The 27203-nt window shown below is 40.2% G+C and overlaps 1 protein-coding gene across 2 annotated transcripts in view; it reads right to left on the bottom strand.

Moving 5' to 3' along the window:
* ADAM10 (ADAM metallopeptidase domain 10) overlaps positions 1-26853 on the bottom strand; it is a 166650-nt gene extending 139797 nt beyond the window's left edge. Inside the window, exon 1 of one of the 2 annotated variants that reach the window (XM_055278361.2) lies at positions 26416-26853. In XM_055278361.2, coding sequence (XP_055134336.1) covers positions 26416-26470 — 55 coding nt within the window. In that variant the 5' untranslated portion in view covers positions 26471-26853. The remainder of the gene's footprint in view (positions 1-26415) is intronic. The other variant, XM_063639017.1, reaches the window with a different exon arrangement.
* Between the last annotated feature and the right edge of the window lie 350 nt (positions 26854-27203).

The following is a 27203-nucleotide window of genomic DNA, read 5'->3' as shown; positions in this document are numbered from 1 at the left end:
CAAAAAAAAAAAAAAGAAAGAAAGAAAGAAATTCATATTAATTTTCCTTAGTACAACATTGTGATTATGAGGAGAAGGTTCTAAATTTTGGGAGGTACATTTTAAATATTTAAGGGTAAAATGACATGATGTCCATAACTCACATTAGAGTGATTCTAGGGTGGGAGGCAGGGTAAAAAAGAAAAAATATGCAAATTATTAAATCACTAGCCACTTCAGGAGTAAGAGACTGAATTTAGCCTACCACCATAAACAATTAGAAAACTAGATAAAAGATGTGACAAGAGAAACAAATGAAGTGAGATCTACTACAACTGGCCCAGCTTACTGCCTGCAAGCAGTCTCCAGGCCAAATAGCAGGGAGGAGAAACCAAGAGCCTGAAGTTTCCACTTAATTGAGACAACCTCTGAGTTCAGGGAGATCAGGTATTTAGAATCTACGGGCCACAGTGTCAGAAAGGAGGAAGCTGAACAGAGAGAGAGCTCCAGCCACCTCAAGTGGGGGTTCCCTAAGGGTTTGGCTGACTACTGATCTAAGCATGTGAGAGAATAAACTATCCCCCCTCAGAAAAAATGAACCACCAGTAGAAGGAAGCAAAACAATCCTCAAAGCTCACACAAGTGCTGAGAAATGTTCATATTTCTACCATCTAGAGAAGAAAGACCTTGTAATGTATGGAGCATTGCTACAGTCCTCAGAAAAGTAACACCTTACTAGTGGAGTGAAATTAGCCACAGAGGCTGGGCACGGTGGTTCATGCCTATAATCCCAACACTTTGGGAGGCCAAGGTGGGTGGACTGCTTGAGCCCAGGAGTTCAAGACCAGCCTGGGCAACATGACCAAACCCTGTCTCTACTAAAAAATATAAAAACTAGCTGGGCACAGTAGCACATGCCTACAGTCCCAGCTACTCGAGAGGCTGAGGTAGGAGGGTTGCTTGAAGCCCAGGAAGTCAAAGCTGCAGTGAGCTATGATCGTGCCACCACACTCCAGCCTGGGCAACAGAGCAAGACCCTGTCTCAAAGAAAAATAAATAAATAAATAAATAAATAGTATTTATTATATGAATATAAAAAATAAAATAAAATTAGTCAGGTATGGTAGTGCATGCCTACAGTCCCAGCACTTTGGGAGGCTAAGGCAGGAGGATTGTTCAAGGCCAAGAAGTTCAAGATCAGCTGGGCAATATAGCAAGACCTTGTCTCTACCAAAAAAAAAAAAAAAAGTAAAACTTAGCCAGGAATACTTTTTATTGCACACCTGTAACCCCAGCTATTCAGGAGGCTGAGGCAGGAGGTTTGCTCGAGCCCAGGAGTCCAAGGTTGCAGTGAGCTATGATCACAACAGCCTCAGCAACAAAGTGAGACCCTGTCTCAAAAATTAAAATTAAAATTAAAAATATAGGCCGGGCGCGGTGGCTCACGCTTGTAATCCCAGCACTTTGGGGAGGCCGAGGCGGGCGGATCACGAGGTCAGGAGATCGAGACCACGGTGAAACCCCATCTCTACTAAAAATACAAAAAAATTAGCGGGGCGTGGTGGTGGGCGCCTGTAGTCCCAGCTACTCGGAGAGGCTGAGGCAGGAGAATGGCGTGAACCCGGGAGGCGGAGCTTGCAGTGAGCCGAGATCGCGCCACTACACTCCAACCTGGGTGACAGAGCAAGACTCCGTCTCAAAAAAAAAAAAAAAAAATTAAAAATATAAATAAATAAACAAAAACCACATAAAGGCATGTCATAAGCTAATGACTAAAAACTAGGGAGAAAAAAATTTCTTAAAATCATCTGTGGGTAGGAAAGCACCAAAGAAGCCAGAAAAAAAAAGACACATTTTATAAACAGAGGAACAAAGATAAAACTGACAGCACACTCTATGTTAAGTCAGAAGAAAATGCAGCAACATATTTAAAGTACTACAAGAAAAAAAGAACTCTATCAACCTAAGATTCTATAGCCAGTGAAAATAACTTTCACAAATGAAGGTGAGAAGAGGAGGTGAAACGAAGCCCTCCTGGGCTTCAAAGCTTATAATGCATCACTAGTAGCCTCCATTAATAGAAATGATAAAGTTTTTCAGATAGAAGGAATAATACTAGATGGAAATCTACACTGATGCAAATAAAGTGACAAATAATGAATATATAAGAAAATAAAAAGGATTTCTTTTCTCATTTTTAATCTCTTTCAAAGTTAAGCAAATATATTTTTTAAACACACAATCTACTGTGGAACTTATGACACACAGAATTAAAATGTGTAACAATAACAGCACAACAGAAAAGAGAGGAGAAATGCAGTGTACATATACTCTATATGAAGTGAAATAATATTTGAAAGTATACAGTGATAAGTTATAGATATTGTACACTCTGAACAACCTCTAAAAAATACAACAGGTATATCATAAAGCCAATAGCAGAGATAAAATTGAATCATTTTTAAAAGTATATACTGAGAGGCCGAGGCGGGTGGATCACTTGAAGCAAGGAGTTTGAGACCAGCCTGGCCAACATGGTGAAACCCCATCTCTACTAAAAATACAAAAATTAGTGGGGCATGGTGGCAGGTACATGTAATCCCAGCTACTAGTTGCATGAGAATCGCTTAAACCCAGGAGGCAGAGGTTGCAGTCAGCCGAGATGGCGCCAATGCACTCCAGCCTGGGTGACAGAGCAAGACTCAGTCTCCAAAAAAAAAAAAAGTATATTACTCCTGAAAAATGCAAGAAAAGATGGGGAAAAGAACTATGAACAGATGGAAAACAAATAGAAAGATGATAGTTTAAAACTCAGTCATATGAATAATTACATTAAAAGTAAATTATCTAGCTGAGTACACTAGTGCGCACCTGTGGTCCCAGCTACTCAGGAGAATCAGGTGGGAGGATTGCTTGAGCCCAAGTGTTTGGGGCTGCAATGCACTATGATCACATTTGTGAACGGCCACTGCGTTCTAGCCTGGACAACAGAGAGAGATCCCCATCTCCGAAAGGGAGGGGAGGGGAGGGGAGAGGGAAAAGGAGAAGGGGAAGGGGAAGGGGAAGCGGAAGGGAAAGTAAATGATCTAACACAACAATTAAAAGGCAAAAGCTGTCATTTCGCTTTTTGTTTTTTAAGAGACACGGTCTCACTCATTGCCCAGGCTGGAGTGCAGTGACATGATTATAGCTCATTGTACCCTCAACCTCCTAGCTTCAAGCAACCCTGTCACCTTAGCCTTCCGAGTAACTGGAAACTGGTGCACCACCATGCCATGCCTGGCTAATTTTTTTTTTTTTTTTTTTTTTTCCGGAGACGGCGTTTCGCTCATTGCCCAGGCTGTAGCGCAATGGCACGATCTCGGCTCACTGCAACCTCCGCCTCTCAGGTTCAAGTGATTCTCCTGCCTAAGCCTCCCCAGTAGCTGGGATTACAGGCATGCACCACCACGCCCAGCTAATTTTTGTATTTTTAGTAGAGACAGGGTTTTGCCATGTTGGCCAGGTTGGTCTCAGACTCCTGACCTCAAGTGATCTACCCACCTCGGCCCCCCAAAGTGCTGGGATTACAGGTGTGAGCCACCACACCCAGCCTGGCTAATCTTTCTTATTTTTTGTAGAAATGGGGACTCGCTATGTTGTCTAGGCTGGTCTCGAACACCTGGTATTAAGTAATCCTACTAGCTTGGCCTCCCAAAGTTCTAGGATTACAGGAATGAGATGACACGCCAGCCTCGTTATTTTTTTAAAAAGGAAAATGTAAATATATGCTAACAGACACAAAAATAAAGATGAGTTAAAGTAAAAAGGACGGGAAAATATATAACATCCAAACCCTAATCCAAAGAAAGCTGGAGTGACTACAGTAACAGCTGAAAAAGCAAACTTCAAAACAAAACAAAAAAATTATGAGGGATAAAGAGGGACATTTCCTAATTCAAGAAGAAAACACAACAAACCTAAATATTTATGTACATAAAAAAGCTTCAAAGTATGTGAAGAAAAAGTTGATAGAACAGAAAAAAGTAGACTCTGTAACTAGAGTTGGAAATCATACCACTCCTTTCTGAACAAGCAGACAAAAAAATCAGTAAGATTATTAAAAACTTAAACACAAAGAACTTGACTAGATAGATGGAATATATTTCTTTTTAAGCGCACATAGAACGGTCACAAAGATAGACCTTAATCCTAGGCCACAAAGCATGTTTCCATAAATTTTAAAAGACTAAAATCTAAGAGTATGTTTTCTGACTACAGTAGAATTCAGTCAATAACAAATATGCAGAAAATCCCCAAATATTAGGAATTTATATTTCATTAATCAATCAAATATTAGGAATTACAGTTCATGGGTCAAATAAGAAATCAAATGGAAATTAGAAAGTATTTTCAGTTGACTGCAAATAGCCCAGGGAGCTTTTTGGATTGATATAAATGGTCTATGATTATGGAGGTAGTTATACAAGTAAATACATTTCTCAAAACTTAAAAAATTGTTGAATTTTATTGTATGTAAACTATACCTCAATAAAGCTGACTAGATTTTTTTTTTTAAATAAAAATATTGAGGCCAGGTGTGGTGGCTCACACCTATAAGCCCAGCATTTTGGGAGGCCAAAGAGGACAGCTTAAGGTGAGGCATTCGAGACCAGCCTGGGCAACATAGCGAGATTCCATCTCTATTTTTTTTAAAAAAAAAGAAAAGAAAAAAGAAAAATGTTGTATCAAAGTGGTAGGTATATGGGTTTCTGGCCTTCCTACTTTTTCCCTAAGATATAAAATTTATAAAGTTACAAAAGTTATAAAATTTCCCTAAGTTATAACATTTCTTAAAATCCAGGATCAAAAACAAAGACAAATCAAAAAGAGAATTCAAAATATTCCAAGTTATCTTCTCAGTAAAATAAATGAAGTGAAGATTCTACTTACTTCCAATACTAAGCAGCCTGTAATTATTCAATATTCCTACATAACTGTAGTTTGCTAATAGGACATAAGTAGTAAGAGATGGGGAAATAAAAGATTAAATGACAACCAGTGATCACAGGTCTTAAAAGAACATTGGGGGAAACCAACATCAAGGCAAAATATCCATTGAGAAAACAGCAAGTAAACCATTTTCAAGAACTTCTTAGAAGACCACAAGGTCCAATTCAACACTGAAGCTTTTAAATAAAAGAAAATATGAGCCATGTGCAGTGGCTCACATATGTAATCCCAGCACTTTGGGAGGCTGAGGCAGAAGAATTGCTTGAGCCCAGGAGTTTGAAATCAGCCTGGGCAACATAGCGAGACCTTGTCTCTTAGTTTTTTAAAAAAAGAAAGAAAAGAAAATATGGAGGCCTACTATTCACTATGTGTTCAACTAACAAGTTCTTTCAACTACTACCACTGAGACTGGAAATTGTGTTTATGAATGTTTAAGTCTTTATCCAATTAAATCTTTTTCCGTGTCTAGCATTTTGCTTGTTAATTCAAACTGTTTTTCAGCGACTAACAGCATAGGTATCTCCAGGGAAAGTGTTAGCAATGCAGAACCCTAGGCTCCCAGCAGATCTACTGACCCCACAAGTGACTCAGGCTCTACCCCAGACTACCCCCAGAGTGATCCGTATGCACATTCAAGTTTGAGAAGCACTGTAACCTTTCTTCATTCAGAAATTCCCTGACTTCTACCAGCAGCTATACAGGTGGAGCATCCAAAAATCTGAAATCCAAAATGTTCCAAAATCTAAAATTTTTTGAGCTCCGACATGATGCTCAAAAGAAAAGCTCAGCCAGGCACAGGGGCTCACGCTTGTAATCCCAGCACTTTGGGAGGCCAAGGCAGGCGGATCACTTGAGGTCAGGAGTTTGAGACAGCCTGGCCCACATGGCGAAACGCCGTCTCTAGTAAAAATACAAAATTAGCCAGGAGTGGTGGCTGTAATCCCAGCTACTTGGAAGGCTGAGACAGGAGAATCGCTTGAACCCAGGAGGCAGACGCTGCAGTGAGCCGAGACTGCACCACTGTACTCCAGCCTAAGCAACAGAATGAGGCTCCGTAGCAAAAAAAAAAAAAAAAAAAACAAAACTCATGGAAGCACTTTACATTTTCACATTAGGAAATGGTAAGCATAATGCAAATATTCCCAAAATCTGAAAATTTAAAGATCCAAAACACTTTTGGTTCCAAGTATTTCAAGTAAGGATACTCAACCTGTATCTCCTTATTTCTACACACTTGCTTTAAGCAATTAACAATACATTAATATGAATAGGTACACCATGCGTGCTACTATTTAAGCAAAAAATACCTCAACTGATGTCTCAGGCAATATACTGAGTAGAAAAAGTTTCCAAATAATGTAGAACAAGGGTTGGCAAACTGTTAACCAAAGGCCAGTCCCAGCTGGCCACCTGTTTTTACAACACTGCTATGCTCATTCATTTACATATTTTCTATCTCTGCTTTCACACAACAGCAGAGTTGAATAAGCGAAGTATTACAAAATGTTACAGAACAGGTATCAAATCTTTGGTAAGTCACTTAAACACTTAGTTTCATCCGCCTTTGGTTATAATTCACCTTTTTTTCCTCTACAAGAGGAATACTAACCTGAAATCCAAGAACCTCTGTGGTAGTTAATTTTAGGTGTCAACTTGACTAGATTAAGGAAGACCTAGAGAGCTGGTAAAGCATTATTTCTGGATGTGTCTCTGAGGGTGCTTCCAGTGAAGACTGGAGGGTGGAATGGTGGGCTGACTGGGGAAGATCCACCTGCACTGTGGGCAGGCACCATCCAATTGGCTAGAGGCCGGAAAAAAACAAAAAGGTGGAGGAAAAGAAAATTCTCCCTCTCTTTCCCCTTGGGACATCAGGACTCCAGCCTCTATGGCCTTCAGCCTCAGACAGAGTTAAAATATCAGCTTCCCTGGTTCCCAGACATTAACACTAAAATGAGCCATACTACCAGCATCCTAGGGTCTCCAGCTTGCAGACTGCCTATCATGAGACTTTTCAGTCTCTATAATCGTGTAAGCCAATTCCCCTAATAAATCCTCTCTCATGTATCTATCTGTACATATATATATCCTGTTGGTTCTGTCTCTCTGGAAAACCCTCACTGATAGAGTCAGTCCTCTGTATTCATGGGTTCCGCATTAGTGGATTCAACCAACTGTGGATTCAAAATATTGAAGGGGAAAAAAATTCCACAAAGTTCCAAAAGGCAAAACCTGAATTTGCTGTGCACTGAGTACTATGCTGATCCACACAAACGAAGTGCTGGCATTATATTAGGTATTATAAGAAATCTGGAGATGGTTTAAAGTATATGGGAGGGGCCAGGTGCAGTGGCTCACACCTGTAATCCTAACACTTTGGGGGGCCGAGGCAGGCAGATCGCTTAAACCCAGGAGTTAGAGACCAGCCTGGGCAACATAGCAAAGCCCTGTCTCAACAACCAAAAAAAAAAATACAAAAAACTAGCCAGGTATGCTGGCACACACTTGTAGTCCCAGGTGCTCAAGAGGCTGAGGTGGGAGAATCACCTGAGCCCAGGAAGTCAAGGCTGAGGTTAGCCGTAATCACACCACTGCACTCCAGCCTGAGTGAGAGAGTGAGACCCTCTCTCAAAAAAATAAAAAAATTAAAATTAAAGTATGAGAGGGCATTTTGCAGTGAGGCTCAGAAGGCAACAAGCACCCTGAGGTGACGGCACCCAAGGTAGCTGGTATGGAGTGGAGGATGAACATGCACCTTCCAAGCAGGGTGTTTCTTTAAGAGTGTCACAGGTGAGAATTCCTAAGGCAGGTCAGAAAGCCCATCCCATGACATGTGTGGCCTGGTCTTGAAAGACGTTTTTCCATCTAGCTGGACAACGGGAACATCCTCTGAGTAGCAACCACACACATGTGAGTCATGGGGTGGAGACTTCTGGTTCACTGTAACCTAGACCAGATCCAGAGGCAGCAGACAGAAATCTTCTAGAAGGAAAAGAACCTGGTGTTTGTGAAGATCTGCAGATCCTACATGTCAAAGAAGGTTTTCACTAGCAGGAAGGGTGGGAAATACTTCTTGAATAGCTTTGAAGTTTTCAAGCACCAGGCTCCTCCCAATGGGGAAGAAGTCACACCAAAGTACTGAGAGTAAGAGAGGCCTTTCACATTGGACAAAGGGACTGCAAGTGCAGTGAATGTGTGAAAGCCTTCAACTGCAAAGATATACTTGTTCAGCAACAGAAAATCCATGGTGAAGAAAAGCCTTAGGAGCGTAGCGAATGTGAGAAAACCTTTAGTCACAGCTCCTACTTTACAGCACAGAAAAGAATCCACAGCCAAGAAATACCTTATAAATGCAGTGATTGCGAGAAATTCTTTGGCTCCACCTCCAACCCTCATACTTTAAAGAGGTCATACAAAGAATGAGCTTAAAGCCAGGCATGGTGGCTCATGCCTGTAATCCCAGCACTTTGGGAGGCTGAGGAGGGCAGATCACCTGAGGTCAGGGGTTCGAGACCAGCCTGGCCAACATGGTGAAACTCCGTCTCTACTAAAAATACAAAAATTAGCCAGGTGTGGTGGCGCACACCTTGCAGTCCCAGCTACTTGGGAGGCTGAGGCAGGAGAATCGCTTGAACCCAGGAAGGCGGAGGTTGCAGTGAGCCGAGATCGTGCTGTTGCACTCCAGCCTGGGCAACAGAGCAAGACTCCATCTCAAAAAAAAAAAAAAAAAAAAAGAGTGAGCTAAATGTGATAAATCCTTTATCAGAAGATCCTATCTTGTCCAGCAGCAGAGAATTCATAGTGGAGAAAGGCCTTATGAGTGCAGATCATATGGCAAGTCTTTTTATCTATAAAGACATTTGTTGAACACCAGAAAGTTCACACTGGAAAAGAGACTTCTAAGTGTTGTAAATATGGAAAATTCTTCAGCCACAATTCCTATCTTACAGCATATAAGAGAATTCGTGATGGAACAAGGCCTTATGTATGCAGGAAATATGGGAACGCAGAAACTTCCACCTTGCTTGGCACATGAAAGTTCACACAGAGAAAGGCCTTATAAATGTAGAAGTGTGGTGGATGTAAAACAGCATACAGTCAAGGCCTAACCTCATTAGGCATTAGAGTTCACGCTGGAGAGAGGCCTTAAGAGTGCATGGAAGGTGTTGTCTCATTGTTCAACATAGCATGATCATAAAAGAGAAGAGCTGACAGTGACCTCCGAGTGTGAGCTGTCAGCCAGTTGAACTGCTCCGTCGATCCACAATGTAGAGATTATCTACAACTAGGTGAGTGAACAAAACCTGGTGGTTCTTCATCCCCTCCCTCAGAGTGGTTTCAGTGTGGAAATGACCCAGTTCTCGCCCAAAAGACCTGGGCTGGGGTCTGCTGTGGATTTCCAGAGGTCCCCCTTTTTCGTGGACAATGTTGGCTCTCCACATGGTAGCTGAGATGGATTTGTCTAGCCAGCTTCCGAATCAGCCAATCCTGGAACTGCCTGCCTCATTCTACCCTGATTTGTGCAGATAAAGGCCTTATTGTTTAATCCTTTAAAACAAAAATAAAGTACAGGGAAAGATGTGCACACGTTATACGCAAATACTATACCTTTTTATATAAGGGACTTGAGCATTCATGGAACCAATCCCCATGGATATCAAGGGAGAAACTGCATAACCTCTATAGGGGATTCATGAGCCCCTAAACTTTGCAGGCAAAATTCCAAAAATATTATTTATTTTCTTTCTTGGCCTTTTATTGGTTCTGCTTTGCATATTTAAATCTTTCATTCATCTATTTATAATTTTATCTTTTTTTTTTAACTTACTACGCTAACTAGGACTACCAAACCATGCTGAATAACAATGAATGTAGGCATGTTTACTTTGTCCCTGACTTTAATAGAATATCTTTAGTTTTTCATTATATAATATATATATAATATTACACTAAGGCTGTTGCTTCTCATTCTTATTTTAGAAATCCAATATATTCAAATTCACATTAAAATCTGGCTAAAAAACATTTTTAAATGATTTTTTAAGCTTCGCATTTCACATATTTAAAGGGGAAAAATTAAAAATCCCAAACTATACATCCTATTTTATTTTTAAAAGTATCCTAATTTCTTAAATGTACCCTGAAATCTTACCATGTACAGAAAAATATCCTGATTACATCAATTTCTTGTTTAACTAAATTAAACGATAATGCTTATAAATTGGATGTCACGATAATTAAAATGTATCAAGCACTTGCTATCTGCCAGGCTCTGTACTACTCTACATTTTTTTCATTTAAACCACCCAATCAAGTGAGAACTATTGGCACATTTTAAAGAAAACTGAGGTTTGAGTGATATGTAACAAACCCAGTGTCACATAGCAAATAGGAGGCAGTGCCAAGAACTCAACTTTGATTTCAATGATTTCATGTTAATCTACGATGAGTCGAATTACCTTCATCATAAACAAGGTAAGTCACCATATTTCTGATATGACTAAAAAAACTGAAAAGACAGCCTGGGCAAGATGGCGAAACCCCATCTCTACAACAAATACAAAAATCAGCCAGGCATGGTGGCATGCACCTGTCGACCCAGCTACTTGGGGGGTTGAGGTGGGAGGATCGCTTGAACCTGGGAAGTAGAGGCCGCAGTGAGCCAAGATTGTGCCACTGCACTCCAGCCTGGGTGACAAAGTGAGACCCTGTCTCAAAAAAAAAAAAAAAACTGAAAAGAAAAAAAAATTATCAAAATACAGCACATGGCAAAAACCTTTCAAAAACTAAACTGACGTCTTCCTCTAAGATGGGGAAAACAAGTCATGCAATACTAAAGAAGAATATACTTTTTATAGACGGAAAAATATATATATACATATACCCTTGATTTCCACAGCTAGTGATTGAAATGGGCATGGTTTACTCCACAGGAGCCCTGACTAATCTTCAACCCTTGTACTGCTTACCTCAGTCAGACACCACAAAATTGCCTGTTCCCACATGCAGAGACTGGACCTATCAACTGAGATTTATTTCTAAACTTTAGCAATCAGTCAAGAGCTCAAAAAGTATAGCTAGAGCATGTGGTATCATCAAATCTCACTGAAATATGTTAACTATTCATCCATCTCTATCTGAACACAGCTTGGCCTCTGACCCACTCACCTTTGTATCTGGGAATCTCTCCTTGTTATAGATCTTCCTGATTCCCTAGTTCCAAGCTGCCTAATCATTCACTCTGATTCCTTATCACCTACTCTATCCTGATCCTTACTACTTGCTAGACTCTCCCAGTCCAGGTTCTTTCATCACTATTAGATATATTACCTACACAGGACAAAATGAACAACAAGGAAGGACTCAAAGAATGCCAATCTTAATTCCTAATTTTATCCCTCCTGATAAAGAATAAAATAAAATTGTCCCTTGGTATCCCTGGGGGGTTGGTTCAAGGACCTCCCACAGATATCGAAATCCATGGATGCTCAAGTCCCTGACAAAATGACTCGGTATTTGCATACAACCTACGCACATACCCATGTATATTTTAAATAATCTCTAGACTATTTATAATACATAATATAATGTAAATCCTATATAAATAGTTGTTGTACCGTGTTGTTTAGGGAATAATAACAAGAAAAAAAGTCTGTACATGTTCAGTACAGACCCGATTTTATTTTTTGAATTTTTTCATTCATGGTTGGTTGAATCCATGACTACAAAACTCACAGACACAGAGGGTCAACTGGTATTTACTAATCTGCCTTTTAAAAATTTATTTTTCCTAATCACAGAAGTGCATTATGAATCTTATTACCCAGAAAGTTGGTATCTGTTCTCTAAAAATGATTACATATATATTTATCTATGACAAAACTGAAATGGTTTTATGCATACTTACAAAAGGCATTTTCACATAAAGACTTTAATAGTCGAGAAATAGATGTTACCCGACAATGATGAAAATAAAATACATTTAGCCTAGAGGACAATAAAATGTTACTAATCTGACATCAATGGAAAATGACAGCTTCCACTAAGGACACTTTCCAGGTTAACTATATCTTGCTAGATATCTTCCTATTTGATGGATGATAAATTTTCCTCCTACTTTAACATGTTCTTCTTAAGCCAGGCTTATCCTTATTAACATCTTCACCAGAAGAGGCCATAATGATGCAGTAACCTCAAGGCTATGTTACTGTGCTATATTCCTACATAAAAATAGCTCCACCCTACAAGATAGTTACTCTGCAAAGTCAATGTCTTCTCCTTTCTCTTCTGTTACTTTATTTTACCCACACAGAAAAGCACACCAACAGTATTTTACTTTCTTGTTCTCAGTTTTAGTTGCCAGAAAGCTAGCATATACTACAGTCACATGGTACTTAATACTTATAAGCCCCATGGGAAATTTGAAAAGCATATACTACAAAGCATATACTACAGTCACATGGTACCTAATACTTATAAGCCCCATAGGAAATTTGAACATCTCCACACTTAAGAAAAAAATCTCCTTAGTTATGTAGTGCAATGTCCTTACTTTTATGAAATGCAAGCATACTGAAGTGTTTAGGGTGCAACTTATTTTCAAATGAAACAGAGGGAAAGAAAAAGAATATACTATTAAAAAGAGAGTAAATGTCGTAAAGGTAACCATTCATAAATTCAGGTGAAAGGCATACAAATATTAAATTACTAGTATACCCTCAACCTTTTAGAAAGTATAAAAATTTTCAAGAATAAAAAAAAAGAAACACAGTATATCGAACAAAGACTGTGTGTAAAATTGCCAGAAGAATAACTAGATTGGATCTACGAGATAGAGAAAACAGATCTTTTATCAAAATTTATGTAATCCTAGCACTTTGGGAAGTCGAAAGTGATTGTTTAGGAGGATCACTTTACCTCGGGAGTTCAAGACCAGCCTGGGCTTGAACCAGATGGGGTAAGACCCCATCTCTAGCTTTTTTCTTTTTTAAGGGGGAAAACTAAGTAATACCAAAAAATCACATGCAAGAGTGGTAGAAAAATGACCAGCAGGTTCTAAGAAATAGAAAAAACATAACTTGGCCTCCCTGTCACAGGAGAGCTTAGAAGAGCGCTCCCTTTTTACAATTTGAGAACAGTATTTTTATTTCCCTTAACTTTTCTCAAAGTCACCAGGATACTGGTATTTACTAATCTGCCTTTTAAAAAATTATTTTTCCTAATCACAGAAGTGCATTATGAATCTTACTACCCAGAAAGTTGGTTATCTATTCTCTAAAAATGATTACATACATATTTATCTATGACAAAACTGAAATGGTTTTATGCATGTTCTTTCTGTAAGGTGCTTTTCTCCCCTCAACTGTAAACACTTTTTCACATCCAAAAAATAAAATACCTTCTATAAAGAACCTGACTGACTAAAAGGCAAATGGTTCAAATGCTGTAAGTACAAAGAGCCTAAATTATGCTTTGAGGGTAAATTAGCCAACATGTAAAGGCAAGATCTGGCTTCCCTCAATTGATAACTATTATTTGACTTTCCTGACTCTGGATAAGTAACCCTCCCTGATCCTCCTCTCCCATTTATAAAATGAAAATAACAACACCTATCTCACAGAGATGCTGTGAAGACCGAGTTAATATATGATACACAAAACGACCTAACAACAGTGCCTGGCATTAAGTACCCCAATAAATGCCAGCCATTGTGATTTTTTTCCATATTCCATGGGTAGGTAGCATCTTACTTCCCAAGTACCCTTCTAAGCAAAAGCTTCCTTCCCAATCCTTGAACCCAAAACTTATGATCTTCTGTTCCAATCTACTAAATTAAAGAATTGGGCAAAAAAATACAATAACATCAGGAGAAAAAACAAAGAATAACTCTCTGATAGTGGGTCAACAACATCACCTTGGTGTGAGACAGAAATATCATATAACAAGCAAGTTTTTTCCTATATATACCCAAAAAGTTGACTGTACAATCTTAAGAATGGGAGAAGAAAATCTGCAATAATGTTTTGATATCACAGATCTTCCTATTTACAGAAAAACTCAATTACAATAAATGAGAGGATATAAGAGTAAGCTAAGCATGGCATATTTGCATTCCTCAAAAAAAATTACTTGTAATCAACTTGTTTTCAACAGACTTTTCACTTGTATAATTTCAAAATTAGGTACCAACAGCATTTTTCCCCAACATAAAAATATATTTCCTTCCTACTGAGTCATCAACTACATGTCATAGGCATCATACTGTGTTGACCAATGCTTCCTTTATTTGATAATACATATTCACTCAGCTCTTCAGGCACTAAATACCACTAACAAAACTGTTCTCCTGTATGACAAAGGTAGGTTTCCAGGAACTATCATGCCCTAAATTTCAGCAATATATTTAAGTGCCTTTAATGCACTCTTTGAAAAGCTACTTCTACAATGTGACTTCAAACTTAAGCCAGTATCTATTTTTTCACTAGAAATCAGTCAAATCATCAATCTAGAAGCAAACAGCTACATCTAACAGTTACAAGTTAAAGTTCAAGATAGGAGGGAGTGCCTACAATTAAAAGCATATTTCAACACACCCACTTTTTGAAATCAGCTAGTCTCTAAGAAGTAAAAATAACACAAGCTGGCTCAGAAGTCAAAGTAGCTCTTTTACAAATTACACACAAAGGGCTGAAAACACGAATGATTAAAATCTACTGAATGTATTAAATTTATACCACTAACTTATGAAATACAATTTAAAAATCAAAAAATTGAAATGTGTACATAAGAAAGATTTCTATGCTGATTTGAAATCTTTTACACAATCTTTTTTTATTCTTTTTTTCTGAACCTGTGGGTTATATTGACTCTTTTCTACAATTTCTAATAAGACACAAGTACAGACAGTAATAGAGTACGACTTTCAACCTGCCTACATCACTTTCACACTCACACAGCCACCACCCCACTTTTGATATACATCTGTCCCACTCCCTGTATTTCATCTTAAACCCATTGTCAGTAACTCACCCTTCTCCCATAAGACATCCCAAAACATCCGCCTCTGCCTCCTAGTTGAGAACCACTATGCTAAAGCTTGCTCTCCATTAAAGAAAAAGGGCTCCTCCCTACTAAATGGCCTACTGCTCCTAGGGATCACGGAGTTACTAAGAGATTTCTGCTACTGGATGGATACAAGTGAATTTTATGGGCTACTAGGAAAATTTATAAATTCTTAAATTTGGGGCCAGGCGTGGTGGCTCACGCCTGTAATCCCAGCACTTTGGGAGGCCAAGGCGGGTGGATCACGAGGTCAGGAGATCGAGACCATTCTGGCTAACATGGGGAAACCCCGTCTCTACCAAAAATACAAAAAAAAAAAAAATTAGCCAGGCGTGGTTGTAGGTGCCTGTAGTCCCAGCTACTCAGGAGGCTGAAGCAGGAGAATGGCACGAACCCGGGAGGCGGAGCTGGCAGTGAGCTGAGACAGCACCACTGCACTCCAGCTGGGGTGACAGAGCGAGACTCCATCTCAAAAAAATAAATAAATAAATAAATAATTTTTTAAAAAATAAATTCTTAAATTTTATAAACTCTTGCCAAAATTAAATTCTGATTTCTGAACCAATTTATAAGCATCAGTGCCAATCCATCACCAAAGCTGTCAACAAAACTGTCCTCTCCGTTATGCTAGATTAGAATACCTAACCTTTATAATATACATTTGAGGGTTCTGATAATATACTGTACTAATTGGAGGAGGTCACTTTCTAATTTTACTACAGCAATATTCCAATTTTAACAAAAATCATTATGGCATTCAGTTTCATGTAATGAGACTATTTCCATAATATAGCTACAGCCAGTACTATGAAGGCTGCTTCACTAATGCCAATATCTGCTGAATGAAAACGGGTGCATAACATGTATCCAGAAGTCCAGTCCACTTACTAAGCAATGTATTTAACAATTCTGTGGTCTTAATAATACATATTATAAAATCCTAATGTGAGTGAGACACTGTGCTAGGTCCTAAAACATGAAGACTAAGAATAAAGTTACTTCCCTCTTAACATTCTCATTCTTGTAAAGACACAGATCAGTAACTTAACTATAAAGCCTGAAATAAAGAACAGCAATATCAAAGCTCAGCACGGTGGCTCATGCCTGTAATCCCAAAACTTTGGGAGGCTGAAGCAGGAGGATCACTTGAGGTCTAGAGTTTGAGGCCAGCCTGGCCAACATGGTGAAACCCCGTCTCTACTAAAAATACAAAAATGAGAAGAGCCTGGTGGCACGCGCCTGTAGTCCCAGCTACTCAGAGGCTGAGGCATAAAAATCACTTAAACCCAGGAGGCAGGGGCTGCAGTGAGCCAAAATCGCACCACTGCATTCCAGCCTGGGCATCAGAGCGAGATTCTGTCTCAAGGGAAGAAAAAAAAAAAAAAAAGAACAGCAATATCTATAAAATAGAAAAAATATGGTATAAACAGGAATGACATGATTTCATATTTTACTACTTATAAATATCTCAGTGTCTGCTTTGCATACATATGCGTTTTAACTACACATTCGGTTTTTCTTGTATTAATTTAATTTTTTTTTTTTTTGGCATAGAAACAGGGTCTTGCTATGTTAACCAGGCTGGTCTGAGACTCCTGGCCTCAACTGATCCTCTGAGCTTAGCTTCCCAAAGTGCTGGGATCACAGACATGAGCCACCACACCCAGCCATTAACTATACATTAGTTTTTTAAAGGTATACAGAACTACACAAACACTATAAACTCATAATAGGCATTTTAAGATTAATATTAAAAAGTGATAAAATTGTGTTGGAGGAGGAATTATGGATTTTCTTTAATTCTATTTTCTAATGTTTGGTAATGTTCTAATATTCCAACTACTAAAAATAGATTTTATCCATCTGTATTTTGTAACTAATAGATTCCAAATGAAAGCAGGTCTGGAAATGACATAATTTTAATAATATTTATATAGTACTTTAAAGTCTTTAGCACTTTTACAAATTATCCCACTTAATTCCTAGGAAAAGGGGTAGTAAATTAATACCCCATCAATTCATAGAGAATTCTATGTGTTCTTTTGAAAGCTAAATTCCAAGTTCAAATGTATGTACACGTGTGTCCTGCCATCATCAATACAAGCAAAAACAGATGGAAAGTAAATTCTGCTCCACAAATCACATATGCAAATTTGCCTAAAATGCAAAGATCATTTCAAAGCTAAACTCAAAGTTCAAATGTATGTATATCTGTGTCCTGTCACCATCAATACAAGCAAAAACAGATGGAAAGCAAATTCTGCTCCATAAATCATATATGTACATTTGCCTAAGATGCAAAGATCGCATTATTTTCCCCTATTTGTCTCGGAAACAGAAGTTCATAGTTCACATGAAATCAAGAGTGTCAATCATATTTTTTAACTGAATAGCCTAATTCCAACTTAAGAAAAAGTGTTAGTATATCTTCAAACTAATCTCTATCTCCACTCCAAATTCACTAAACTTCTATAATCCAACTACCTAAAGCACTGCTTCCCAAATAACTAGCCACAGATTAAAGATCTGTGCAAAGTTTTATCCAGTTCCCAAGTATTAGCATGCAAATAAAATAAAATCCCAGACGCTGACACCCATCCCAACCTATAAGCTTCTATCCAGACTCAAAATCTTAAGACATTTTCAACTTCAAAGACTGAGGTCTTCAAAGTTTTTTAAAACCACACTCCCTCCAATGAAACAGCCTAATATTTAAATTCAACAGAGGAAGCCCTCTATAAGTTTTGTTACTTTCACATTAAACATTTGCCCAGTTTTATCAGTTTTTCTTCCATGTCATTTCTTGTTCTATCCTTACTTATTTCTACAATCATTCTAATCCAAGACTCAATCACCCAATTTGTCAATCATAACCTAACTCCTCAACAGGGACTCCAACCAACATTCCATAGTATTCTATCTCATAGTTACCGTGGCCTAGAATAATCAGAGTCCTGATTATCATGGCCCAGTTAGCAATTCTCCTTATTTCCTGACACAGACTATCGATTCCAGGCAAGTAAACCTACAAGCAAATTATATGCCATTCTCTTCTACCTCAGAAAGCCTTCCCCAATTGCTGATGTCCCTCAAGCTTAACAAATCCTCATTTCAGGTGCAACTACAATATATAATTGGAAGTATATTTTTATATTTTGGCATTTCACTTACTCCAACAAACTCAGTATTTTTTACTTTTCTTCTCACTCAATACTGTGGCTTCATGACTCGTAACAGTCATAGACACATAATAAATCCTGGTGACTAAACAACAATGTTCTCACCGTATACATCTCACATTGTTTACTTGCAGTAGTACAAGTGGACTGTACGTATGTTAACCAACTTACTATGATTTGTATTTTTCAACCTTATGATGGGTTTATTGTGACATAACCCCATCATTAAATGGAGGAGAGCTCCTTAAAACTTACAATGGGGTTATAGTTTCTACTGCACGTGTATCACTTTCTCATCATCATAAAGTCAAAAAATCATATGTTGAACCATCATCTCTGTTGCTAACATTACATACATTTTCGACTTACGATATTTTCAACTTATGATGAGTCAGGGAGCATCTGTAGTAGCTTCAAAACGAATTCACTCAGCATCAAAGGGAGACTACCTTCCCTGAGAAATATTCTCAGCACCGCTATTTCCTGCAAACTAGCTGGGTTAGGCTATCCCAACACTAACGCAAAATCTTCACATTGCTGGACAGCAACGTTATTGCCCTTACAGGAATCTAAGTGGTAGGGTTATTACAGTTTTTCCACTTATCCTTAACATTGCTTCCTTCTTCCTAATATAAAAATCAACAGCTAGACTAGTTAGAATTACCACTGCTAGATTTTTGTTCAGAACAAGCAGACTTTTTAGGGTTGCCTGGAAGATCATTAACGATCATTAACTAAATCAAGTACTCCTTTAGAAAAGAACAACACAGCCTGGGCAACATAGTGAGACCTCATCTCTCCAAAAAATCAAAAAATTAACCAGGCATGGTGGCGCATGCCTGTGGTCTCAGCTATGGAGAGGCTGAGGTTGGAGAACTGCTTGAGCTGCAGAGGTCAAGGCTGCAGTGAGCTGACATCACACCACTGTACTTCAGCCTGGGCAACAGAATGAGACCTTGTCTCAAAAACAAACAAAACAACAAAAAAAACCTGGGGCTCTTTACCCCAGCATGTCACATAGAGCTGCCAGTGTAAAAATCAAACAAAATGCAAATCATTCCTACAATTTGGAAGGCCTGCCCCTGTGATTTTGGTCTGGGCAGGGGGCAGGGGGAGGGTTCAGATTTGAAATCACTATATGTTTTTCTGTCTGCAGCCTTTCCTATCCACAATTTCTCTCACATAGGCCTCTCACTGAAACTTTGTGTTGGCAGCAGTGGCCAATGACTGCCCTTGCCCTCAACCTTCTCCACACGAACTACATTTCTAGTACTCCACATAGACCATATTTTAAGCTAGACCCTTCCAAAACTATGCCCCAACTTTAGCAAATTTTTTTCTAACTGTTATAATGTAATACAATTAAAGACAGACAGGAAATTTAACTTTATACAAATGTAAAAATCGCCAAATTGTAACACAGTTACTGTAACACAGCTACTTACTAGAAACCAGCACAATACCATGAGCCTCTGTCATCTACCTTTCACCGACTTTCCTTTAAATAAAATACTTTTTTTTTTTTTTTTTGAGACGGAGTTTCACTCTTTTCGCCCAGGATAGAGTGCAGTGGCACTATCTCGGCTCACTGCAACCTCCACCTCCCGGGTTCAAGCGATTCTCCTGCCTCAGCTTCCTGAGTAGCTGGGATTACAGGCACCCGCCACCACGCCCAGCTAATTTTTTGTATCTTTAGTAGAGAGGGGGTTTCGCCATGCTGGGCAGGCTTGTCTCGAACTCCTGACCTTTCAGGTGATCTGCCTGCCTCGGCCTCCCAAAGTGCTGGGATCACAGGCGTGAGCTACTGTGTCTGGCCAACACTTTTTCTTTTTTTTTTTTTTTTGAGACGGAGTCTTGCTCTTCGCCCAGGCTAGAGTGCAGTGGCGCGATCTCAGCTCACTGCAAGCTCCGCCTCCCGGGTTCACGCCATTCTCCTGCCTCAGCCTCCCTAGTAGCTGGGACTACAGGCGCCCGCCACCGTGCCCGGCTAATTTTTTGTAGTTTTAGTAGAGACGGGGTTTCACCGTGTTAACCAGGATAGTCTCGATCTCCTGACCTCGTGATCCACCCGCCTCGGCCTCCCAAAGTGCTGGGATTACAGGCGTGAGCCACCGCGCCCGGCCTACTTTTTCTTAGTTCACAATTTCCATTACTGTAGAGAATATTATAGTTGGACATTTTAGAGTATGTTTAATACCAATAATCTAGTATATTAGTATAAAACCAGAGTACTCATGATTTAGTTCTAGGACATGATCTATCTGCAACCAAATGAGTATACATTTTATTTGCTGTACCTTCCTGGTTATTCATCAGTTTTTTCTCTACATTCTTCCCTGCCTAACTGTAACTAGCAAAACACATTAGTACCACATCATTCCAACTGTTCAGAAAGTTAGGAGCCAGGCAACCTCAACGCTAAACTCTACAAAGCCAAGCTATACATATTGAAAGGCGAGGGGTAGGGGTGGGGGGCAGGGAGAAAGAAAAAACTACCTAAAGCCTACGTACTTCATTCCATAGAAGATTTAGAATTTATTTATTTCATTTCACATGCAAGCATGTTTCTTAAGTATAATTATTTAGTTTTCCTACACAAAACATACTAGAAACAACTAATCAGAAGGTGACATCTTCAAGGTTTACAAGAAAGCAAAGAAACCTAACCAAAAAGTTGGAAATATTGCTACAACTAGATCCAAGAATAAAATGCACAATCATCTAGCATAAATTTAGAAAAATAATAAACTGCCAGGCCATTTCAGTCATTTCTGGAAAAATTAAAAACAGAAACTACAATAGAACCCAGAATAACAACGGTTCTCCATATTAAACTTCAATCATTTAAGATTAAATTCAGTCCATTTTAAGGAGATAGTAAATGTGTCTACAGTAAATTTTCTACATTTTAGAAAAACTTCCATCAAAAACACCCAAAACTGGCCAGGCGCAGTGGCTTACACCCGTAATCCTGGCACTTTGGGAGGCCAGGATTGAACAATTGCTTAAAGCCAAGAGTTCAAGACCAGCTTGGGCAACCTAGTGAGACCTCATCTCTAACCAAGACCAACAACAACAACAACAACAACAACAACAAAATTTACAAGTGTATTCCCGGCGGGGCGCAGTGGCTCATGCCTGTAATCCCAGCACTTTGGGAGGCCAAGGCGGGCAGATCACCTGAAGTCAGGAGTTCGTCACCAGTCTGGCCAACATGGTGAAACCCCGTCTCTAGTAAAAATACAAAAATTAGCCGGGCGTGGTGGTGCACACCTGTAGTCCTAGCTACTCTGGAGGCTGAGGCAGAAGAATCGCTTGAACCTGGGAGGCAGAGGTTGCAGTGAGCCAAGATCGTGCCACTGCACTCCAGCCTGGGTGACAGAGAGAGATTCCATCTTAGAAAAATAAAAGTGTATTCCCAGAGTTTGTTATATGGACATCATCTCATATCTGAACCAGTGATCTGCCAACGATGTTAGGAAAAAGCAGCTAATTGCTGAAGTTATTGTTCCTCCATTTCATTGCCTTAATTTCAAAAGCAGAGTTTATGTTTGTATCTTATTCTTAAATCGGTTTTTATTAATATGACCCTCAACTAATTTTTTCTGTGGTTCTCATCCCAGCAGAAAAAGGAATGGTTTCTTATTTACTCATTTAGATAAAGAAATGTGGAGAGACTGTAACAATCATTCTATATTAAAGACCTTCCAACTGTTACTATTATAAAAACAGGTTTTTTTAAAAAACATCTAATAACCTAATGCTGAATAAAAAGTATTGTGTATGCCATGTTCTTTTTAAACAAATTTTTAAGACTATAGAAAAAACATTGCAAAAAAATATTAAAAGTTGGATAAGAAGTCACAGTCAAACATTTTTTAAAAGTTGGAGCCATCTATACAAGATAAAGCTGAGGCAGAGATGGGAACATACCCACAGTACCCAGGCAGGTAACAAAAATGAGTGAAAAAGGCCAGGTATATCATCAGAAATGATGGGGACTGCAGTAACCGGTAAGCACATACCCAGTTTAAAGAGGGCGGCTACTGACTGCCCTACTGCTCAGCTCTGGCACTTTGGGAGGCCAGGATTGAACAATTGCATAAAGCCAAGAGTTCAAGACCAGCTTGGGCAACCTAGTGAGACCTCATCTCTAACCAAGACCAACAACAACAACAACAACATTTTTTAATAGGAATAACATTTTTAATGTTATTCCTATGAAACATTTTTAATTTGAATAACATTTTTAATGTTATTCCTATTAAACATTTTTAATTTTAGAATAAACATTTTTAAATAGGAATATAGCCCACTAGTATCCGGATTTCCAAGTCTTCCCCGAAAATCCAGAAATCCATGAATTTCATTGAGAAATATCCCAATTTTTCAATGTTAATCATTAGCTCAAACTTAAAGATACTGTGAATAAAACATATCTCTAAGGTAGTTTAGTCCAGAGGCCACCTTTGAGCTAATGTATGAAAGCCGCTTTCAAAAAAGGCATGAGGGGGCAATGGATAAAAAGCTTATTAGGGTTTAAGGTCAAACCAGCTTGAGTTTGAATGTCTAATTCACCACTAAGTGGTGGATGATGCTAGAAAAATTATATTTCCAAGTCTGTTTCTTCAACTACATATCACCCCTCTCTCATAACTGTTGAAAAGTGAAACTCCTAACAGAGTATTAGATACACAAAAGGCATCATGGAAATGTTCCATTCGCCCCAAGCCCTACAACCCTTAAGGTCCTTAGAAAAATTTTAAAGAGATCAGATAATACACATCCTTTAAGATCTTAAACAAGTTACTAAAAGCACATCAGAGAAGTGCCTGCCATGCCTGCTGCGAGAGGCTGTATACATATACACAGAAAATACCATTAATGTAGGCAATGATATCCTCCTACAACTACAACATAGGATGGGACTGTACTGGAAATGGACACCATTAGGAAAGTTTATGTTTTATTATTCTAAACACTTTAATTGTTCCTTCTGGCTTCCCATCCTAGTAATATGTAAATTGTTCTTTTTTTTTTTTTTGAGACGGAGTCTCGCTGTGTCGCCCAGGCTGAGTGCAGTGGCGCAATCTCGGCTCACTGCAAGCTCCGCCTCCCGGGTTCACGCCATTCTCCTGCCTCAGCCTCTCCGAGTAGCTGGGACTACAGGCGCCCGCCACCACACCCGGTTAATTTTTTTGTATTTTTTAGTAGAGACGGGATTTCACTGTGGTCTCGATCTCCTGACCTCGTGATCCGCCCGCCTCGGCCTCCCAAAGTGCTGAGATTACAAGCGTGAGCCACCACGCCCGGCCGTAAAATTTTCTCGTTAAGAAAAATGTCTTAACAAGACAAGGAATTGGCCAGTCGGGGTGGCTCACACCTGCAATCCCAGCACTTTGGGAGGCCAAGGTAGGTGGGTCGCTTAGGGCCCAGGAGTTTGAGACCGGCCTGGTCAACATATTAAGACCCCATCACTACTTTTTAAAATAAATAAACAAAATAAAATAATTTTTAAAAAAGATGATGGAGTTAACTGGACTCAAACTGAAGTTTTAAAAAGATGAAGAGTCAGAGATCCTTAAGGATAAAGACAAAATTAGTCTGTCTCTTTCATTAAACTCTTATTTGCTGGTAGATTCTGACTCAGAGTAAGAGAAAGTTTAACTGCTTAAGCTCTACTACCTTTAAAGCTCTGGTCAAGTTTCCAGAAAACTTATTTGTATTGAGCAGTATTGTACAAAGCTAAGCACTTACACCAGATTTTTAAATATAAGAGACATATCATACTCTGAAGTTCATTTCGTGTATGATTTCATCAAACCAAAACATTATGGAATTTACTGCTACAGTTGAAATACCTTTTGTGCTCTCAAACACACCAGTTAAATTTAAAAAATAAAATAAAAAAACATGGTATGCTCCTACAACTACAACATAGGATGGGGCTGTGCTGGAAATGGACACCATAGGAAAGTTTATGTTTTATGATTCTAAACACTTTAATTCTTCCTTCCAGTTTCCCATCCTAGTAATATACGAAGCAAGAAAAACTTCACACACAACAGTGACTGACAAATTGGGGAGGTGGAAGCAACAAAAAGGATTTATTAACTACCTGAAAATGATTTATACTTTAAGTTAAATTTCCACCACAACTTCTAATCTACACAAATTTCTCCTTTCTCTCATACGCTAAAACAAATACATTCAATTTGAATGTGCTGAAGTCTACAAATCATCACACAAAGATCTTACAAGTGACCAAAAATAGCTCAGATTAGTAGATAAAAATACCCCATAGTTACAATAAAATTACAAGTATCTCCAAGTACCCAAAAGCTAGAATCTTGATACTAATTTTAAAACAAAACTAATAAAACTTGTCTTATGTTTTTTGAAAAAGTTCTGCTTAACAGAAACACCAAAAATTAGCCTTTTAACCAATGCTTAATGCAATAAAGGACTCTGGAAATCTGAGTTTAGAAAATTTTTGTATAAGAGTTTTAACCTACAAACATGTTATTCAATTGTTTTTTCTTCAAATATAAGACTACATCAGTTTCTTACTGTTTTCATTATTTTAAAAGAACATTTAGTATACTACTACTCAGTAAAGTGCCTCATGTGTTTGTCTTACTTTTTATTAACTTATAGAGAACAGTGTCTTAACTCCTGAATTTAATCACAAAAAGTGAAAAGAGATAGGAAAACGATTTGTTGAAAGCCACGTTTAGAACAGAAATAACAAATGTCAGATGAAAAAGGCTCCTCTAACAGAGGGTCTCCCGCACATAATCCTTTTTAAAACTAAACATCTATTATCAGCTCTTAATCTATAATGTGTATCTTGCTTGATGGATTGAAAAAAATAAAACGTGTAACAAAAAAATGAACACTACAAACTATAACAGAAGTCTGCCTACGCAGTACCACCCTCGGACTCGGTAGAATACAGGACAGAAATACACTTGGCCCTGCAGTCATAAGTCAAAGTGGCAAAGAAAAAAACAGAAACAATACATTACATGAAATAGTCAGATATTTTCTAAATTATTAAAGGAAACAGACACTCATCCAAAGCATTCCTCAAATTTTTTCAATCGTTGCTTTTAGGCACACTTTGAGGTTTTTAAGTTTACTCTGGGGCAAGTCAAAAAGCTTACCTAAAATAAAGCACTTTACGCAAGAATAAAATGATGCAGCTGGTCCTAGGATACACCGGAAATAAAAATCGTTGTCTTCAAAACCCGAAACAAGAAATGACATGCTTTTAGCAAATTTAACTTTCATTTGCAGGGGGGAGGGGGCACTGTTTTGACAATCCACTAACTACACTGCACATCTACTTCACCTGAGAGTTTAACGAAACTCTTCAAGTTGGGTCACCCAGGGACCGAACTTCTACTCTAAGAGACCCAATCCAGCCTACAAATCAAAGAACATCCCCAAATGTTTACCCTTCTCCCGACCAAACCCTTTCCCCTGGGCGACAGAATGTTTTCAATGAACACCAACACACCCTCCTGTGATCTCTCTCCAAACACAGGACACAGGAAGAACCGAGGCCACTAGTCTCAGATAAGCTGGTGATGACTGCTGCCACTCCACGGGAGGCCCCTCTGCAGAATGGGGTCGGTCAGGACCGGCGCGCCGGGTAAAGAACAATATACGAGCCCAGCCGCAAACAACACAACTTCCCACGAGTCTGCGCGGCGGCTCTCGGCGGCGGAGAGGACTTCGGAATCCGCCACCGGGCAGGGGCTGGGGGAGGAATGGTGAGCAGGATGAGCGCTGAACGAGGACGGCGAGACCGCCAGCCCCGTTGCGGCTGCCTGCACCGGCGCCCGCCGAGCAGACTGGAGGGATGCAGCCACCAGCCTGGGTTCCACCGCTCTCGCCAGGCGACGCGGATGACCCGACTTCGCTTCTCTGGGAGGCGACCCCCGCCTCCCCGGCCGCCAGGGCGGTGGGGGGCGGGGAAGGCCTCGCCGGAGGCTTGGGAGCCTCCTCGGCCCGCCACCGAAGGGAAAGCGGTCGGGGCGCGGGGGACAATAGGGAGCGGGGAGCGCGGCCCGCCAGAGTGGCGCCGCTGGCCGGCTGGGCTGACTGACGCGCACGCCGCGAGGCGCGACTGGGCTCCGCTCGGCCCGGCCGCCGCTCCGCCGTGGTCGCGGCGCCCCCGGCGCTCGCAGTCGTGCCTCACCTCCCATCCCCGCCGCCCAGGAGAGGAGCAGAATTAACACTCTCAGCAACACCATCTTCCGCTGCCGCCGCCTCCTCACGGGTTAACAGCAGCACATCGATCCGGAGGGAGAAGCTGAAGGGGCTTGGTCCGGAGCCTCCACGGGAAGCCGGGACCTCCCCTGGCAGGAGAAACGGCGAAGCACCTCCCTCTCGCTCCACTTCAGGGGCCGGCAACGCTCCTAGCTCCTCCAAAACAGGGACCTCCCTCCCCCTCGTTCGTTTCCTTCCTCCCTTCCCCGCTTTCCTTCCCCTGCTCTTTCCCTCTTCTCTCCCCCCTCCTCGAAACTCAGACCTCCGCCTCCTTCTTCACCACGTGACGCGCGGGCACCCAACTGGCACGCGGAGCCGCGCCCCTACCTCCCGCCCCTACCCGTCCCCCAGGCGCTTCAGGGGCGCGCGCATGCGCGCGGGGGACAGTTCCCGTGCTGCTAGGCCCGCCGCCGCTTCCTGTCCGCCGGCGGAGAGCTGGGATTGGGCTTGGGAGGCGGGGTTTTTCCTGGTCCCGCCCCGGGGCGGGAGCGCTCCTACGCGGAGGTAGTGCTCCGCTACGTGTTAGAGCTACTGAGGACCTTCCCTTGGGCTAAAATGGACCGTGGAAGATGTAAGTGGGGCTGCTTTCCACTTCTTAACGTCACAAGTAACAGAGATTTTCTTTCTTCTTTTTCTGCCTCTCCTGGTGCACCACAGCTACCAAGTAAACAAAAAGTCCCAACAAGCAGTAATTATAGCGGCAGCTGCCCCAGTGAT

Source organism: Symphalangus syndactylus, chromosome 5 (assembly GCF_028878055.3).
Source record: "Symphalangus syndactylus isolate Jambi chromosome 5, NHGRI_mSymSyn1-v2.1_pri, whole genome shotgun sequence".
Classification (NCBI taxonomy): Eukaryota; Metazoa; Chordata; class Mammalia; order Primates; family Hylobatidae; genus Symphalangus; species Symphalangus syndactylus.
Note: the sequence above shows the minus strand (reverse complement) of the source record. Positions and strands in the feature narration are given on the sequence as shown.